This window comes from Myotis brandtii, unplaced genomic scaffold, assembly GCF_000412655.1.
Source record: "Myotis brandtii unplaced genomic scaffold, ASM41265v1 scaffold600, whole genome shotgun sequence".
NCBI classification, from domain to species: Eukaryota; Metazoa; Chordata; class Mammalia; order Chiroptera; family Vespertilionidae; genus Myotis; species Myotis brandtii.
This window is the reverse complement of record NW_005370273.1, coordinates 282,757-287,332: the sequence shown is the minus strand read 5'-3', so window position 1 is coordinate 287,332 and position 4,576 is coordinate 282,757. Positions and strand designations below refer to the sequence as shown.

The following is a 4,576-nucleotide window of genomic DNA, read 5'->3' as shown; positions in this document are numbered from 1 at the left end:
ACCCATCATGCCACATTGCAGCTGCTGACAGCTGTTGATTCTCAGACTATTCATCTTTATAAACAACATTTAAAGTCCAATAAGGTCAGAGTGATAAGGGATCTTGTAAAATGAAGGCATCCTCAAACAAAAGTCCACTTCAGTGAGGTTCTTACCTTTGCTTCTCTAGACCAGCGGTCGCCAACCGGTGGTCCGCGGACCACTGGTCCACAAGGTCCGAAAGGTTGGTGACCGCTGCTAGACAGCCATTTCCTCTGGTATTCCCTGGAACCAAGGAAGTGGGGCCAAAGTTGGAAGGCTCTTTAATGAGTACCTTTCCTCCCTTTCTCATCTATAAGGGTGTATACGTTGCCCAAGAACTTCTGTTGCTCTTTTTTATTAAAAAAATTTTTTTTTTGTCTTTGCTCTTGGTGCCACTCTTCTTTCTTTCCAGTTTCTTTCATTTAACCCTTAATAATGAAGCCTGCATTTATTTATTTTGTTTTGATAGTTCCCCGTGTTCTGAGCAGTCAGCTGGGCATATGACAGTGATAGGCAATGCTGCCAGCTGTCGAGGGGCCCAGCCTCAGGTCGGGTCTGTTAGGCTGGTTGGATGGTTTACTTTGGTCCCAACTTCAGACACACGCCCTTGGTTTCAGTTAAAACTGCTCCTCTCTCAGGCTTCTGTGTCCCAAGGCCTCTGTCCCTAGAAAATCCGTTTGCTTGCCCTTGGTCTCACAAGAAAGCACCTTGCTCAGTCTGGCTTTGCACAGTTTGAATTCTTACCCCTTGTAAAACAGAGAACCAGGAGAGATAGCATGGTAGAGAACTTGTAAAAGCTGGCAGATGTGGGTTCAAAGCATTGCTGTAGATTACTCAGCCTCTTTGAGCTTCCATTTTCTTATTTTTAAGCAGGAATGGTAGTGCAGATGCAGCATATTCATGGCGTATCTACTGTTTGCCAGGCACTGTTGCTGTGGTGAACAGGGTAGACATGGCTGCTCCCACCCTCAAGGAACTGCAGTGTTAGCTAAGCACCTGCCCTGCTCCACCCTGAGTGATTGCTCATTAAAGGCTAATGCTTCCTCAGTTCCTGTAACGCCACTGTGCAGTGGTGTCCAGTTTCTCATCTGGAATCACCTGCCTTTGGGGGATGACACATCTGGACCCCTTCCGGAAAAGCCATACATATGGGCATCATGTACTATTGTTCAATAGTTCAGATGCTCTTGCCAGTTTATAAGTTTAGTGACTTTGGGGAGGATTTATTTTTATTTTTTCCCTAGCCACAGAGTTTAGGTTTTCAAGGCATATTTTTGAGGCCATGTAATAATGGTGATATATTATTCTGTAATTTAAAGATAGTTTTTAGTTTTTTTCCATGATGATGTATTTTATTAGAACAGTCTGGTATAGTATTTGGCACTTTATGCAGTGATGTTCATATTGCCTTTTCATTTTCACAGGGACCTGGTGTGGCAGATACTCTTACTCCTATTTTAGAGACTGGGAGACTAAGGGCCAGAGAAGTTATTAGGTAACATGCTTGTGGTTAAACTGCTAGTAAGTAGCAAACTCAGGAATTGATCTAAAATGTTTTCTCTTTTCCATGACGTTGTTTTTTCTATCAGGCAGGCTTGTGGGGGAGGGTGTCTATTAATACCCTGAGTTGGGGTGGTCTGAAATTGTGAAAGTTGGTGTCCTCCTTTGCACTTCTGTGGGAAATGTTGGTAGCTTCTGCCAGATTCAGAAAGGGCCCTACGTTATCCTCTTTGCAACCTCCCTCCAGCCCCCAGCAGCTCCCTCCCCCACACTGCTAGTAGGTTTCATTGTCAAAAGTCTAGTTTGGTTAGCTCTAGTCTGAAAATACTGATTGCTTAAAAATACTGATTTATAAATGGGATGTTCATATTTTTTGTTTCCAAAGAAGCTGGCAGAGCCTGAACTTAAAACCCACGTAAAAGCAACTTTTCTATTTGGTAGAATTTATTTTGCTTTTGACCTTTGCCCTTTAGCGATATTGTGTGTTATATGAACAGAATGATGTCATAAGTGATAATGCTTTTTCCAAAAGAAAGATACTAATTGGTGGCCTGCAATATGGACTGTCTTCCCCAACAATAGACTTTATTGTTGTTTTGTTTTTTGTTAATCCTCACCCGAGGATACTTTCCCATTGATCTTTTAGAGAGAGGAAAAGACAGAGAGAGAAACATTGATGTGAGAGAAACATATCATTGGTTGCCTCCTGCTTGTAGCCTGGGCCAGGCGGGGAGGAGCCTGCAACCAAGATACGTGCCCTTGACCAGAATCGAACCTGCGGACCCACCCTTTGGTCCACAGGCCGATGTTCTAGCTCTATCCACTGAGCCAAGCAGGCTAGGGCCTCCAACAATAGATTTTACCGCCAGTATTGAGGAGTTGGGACCAGCCTTTCCAGAGTTAATGCTCAGAAGCACAAGTTTGGTTTAGTGTTTCCCACACTCATTCCCTTCAGGTTACAGGTGGAACTTGGATGTTGACTTAGAGATAGCTCAGACGGAAGTCTGATTAGGAATGAAAAATCAGATCAAAGAAGTCTGAAGCTGGAGACCTTTCTCTGAGGCTCTCCGTGTGCTGGAGGAGGCTGCTGCTGAGAGTCCAAGTGGCCTGCATTTTATGGGTGTGCCAATTTACCAGTGACCTCAGCTTCTTTATTTTGTGGTTGAGTTCTTACATTTCCTCGTTTCAGAACCTACCTTTGAGTTTACTTCGAGACCCATCATATTAGCTTCCTAGGGCTCCCATAACAAAATACCACAACCAGGTCGCTTAGAACAACAGCAATTTATTGTCTTACAGTTTTGGAGGCTAGAAGTTATAATTGTGGATGAAAAGGGGCCATATACTATACCTGACAAGCTCAGGGAAGGTCTGCACGTCGGCTTTACAAACTCAAGTGACCTAAAATAACCACAAAGGATAGTCTGAAATTAAAACTCTTTTAGCTGAAAGCAGTTTATGGTGGGTAGTCATGTTGTGTCCGTTACTCAGCAAATATCTGTTGAACTATGTACATCAAGCTTGTCAGACTTGCGGCTGACGGGCCACACACCTCACGAGTTTGACATGCTTGATGTAGATAGTAGGGCCATTATATTTAGGAAGCATTTCTATTTCTGTAATATTCATGTTATTTTATGTCTCTAAGTATTAAGATTGAGGTTTAAACAGTTCCTTGTAGCAAAACTTTTTTTTTCTTTTTTAGGGGTTTGCTGTAAAATGGGACTTCTGATTGTATTCACTGGACTGTGGCTGTTTTCCTTAGTAAAGGCAGATTCAAAAGCCATTACAACCTCTCTTACGACGAAATGGTTTTCTGCGCCATTGTTGTTAGAAGCCAGGTAAGAAGACATTTTTCCCTTTCACATGTTTGAGCAAAGTACAGACTCTACTAGTGAATTTTCATAAGCTTTTTAGGAAGTGAGGTTATCATCAAATGCATTTATTGAAGGCCTCTTTCCCTGTGCACTGTGCTGTTAGAACACAGAATCTGTCTATTAGTAGGATAGGACTATATGGATTCATAGTGATACTTAGAGATTTCTTTAGACAAATATGTTGAGTTGGTTAGATTATTATGCTGTCTTCCAGGAAGAGTGTATGTGGTAATAAGGGAAGAGAGAATCATACTTAAAGGATATTTTCTATTTATTTATTTAAAAGGAAGAGAAGAGAGCTTGGCAAGATTGGGAAAATAATACATGCTCCTCTAAGAACTTGGGAGAATACAAAATAAGACAGTGCAGGGGGAAGCTGAGGAAATGGCCACGCTTTATCTGTTCCAAGATGTGCTTGTTCGACATTTGAACATTGCCCCCAAAATCATCAGTGGCAGGGGGAGGGGACAGACTCTCTCTACACACATACAGGCTCTCTACATCTGGCCTTAGGGACAAAAACTATTCCCAGGTATATATTAAGATTGGGCTTGATGCTTTGTAGTTATCCGTGAAGTGGTATATATTTAATTGAAGTCAAACACTGGATATGTTTTGAACAGCTATAGTTACTAACAAATATTATGTAAATGAAGTGCTGTTGAAAATGAAAACATAATCATTTATTGAATGCTCGATAGTATAATGGTCAAGAATACAGCATGATGGAGATATAAATCAAGGGTATTGGAACTTACATTCCAGATTTTCCATTTACTAACTCTGTGCCTTTAAGCAAGTCAGTAACCTTTCTGAATTGTAGGGTTGCTGTGAGGATTTGGAGACGTGGATAAATATGCTGAGCATAGTGTCTGTCACACAGGAGAACCACTTAAATACTCATTTCCCTTTCCTTTCTAGTTCTGTATCAAAGAGAGTCCTACTCTGATCTCCCACAATAACTTTAGAAATCGAAGAACACAGGTATACTATCAGACTTAGGCTGATTGGTAGACATTTGTTTTTTTCTAGTTTTTTATTTTCTTTTGCCAAAGATTAAAATCTTTTTATTAATGGCATTCCAAAAACTATTATAATAGGAGAGAATGGTAAAATGTGCCCTTCCTCTACTTTTTTTTTCCTGTTTATTTTTTAATTTTTATTTTTGCTTAAAATAT

General features: G+C 40.8%; 1 protein-coding gene across 4 annotated transcripts in view; it reads left to right on the top strand.

Annotated features, from left to right (window-relative positions):
* Nucleotides 1–1,428: 1,428 nt before the first annotated feature.
* The window catches only part of UGGT1 (UDP-glucose glycoprotein glucosyltransferase 1), a 184,855-nt gene continuing 181,707 nt past the window's right edge, over nucleotides 1,429–4,576 (top strand). For 2 of the 4 annotated variants that reach the window (XM_014550395.1, XM_014550393.1), the window contains exons 1-2: nucleotides 1,433–1,542; nucleotides 3,227–3,362. In XM_014550395.1, coding sequence (XP_014405881.1) covers nucleotides 3,241–3,362 — 122 coding nt within the window. In that variant the 5' untranslated portion in view covers nucleotides 1,433–1,542; nucleotides 3,227–3,240. Of the gene's footprint in view, nucleotides 1,543–3,226; nucleotides 3,363–4,576 lie in introns of all 4 variants that reach the window. The other 2 variants (XM_014550394.1, XM_014550396.1) reach the window with 2 other exon arrangements.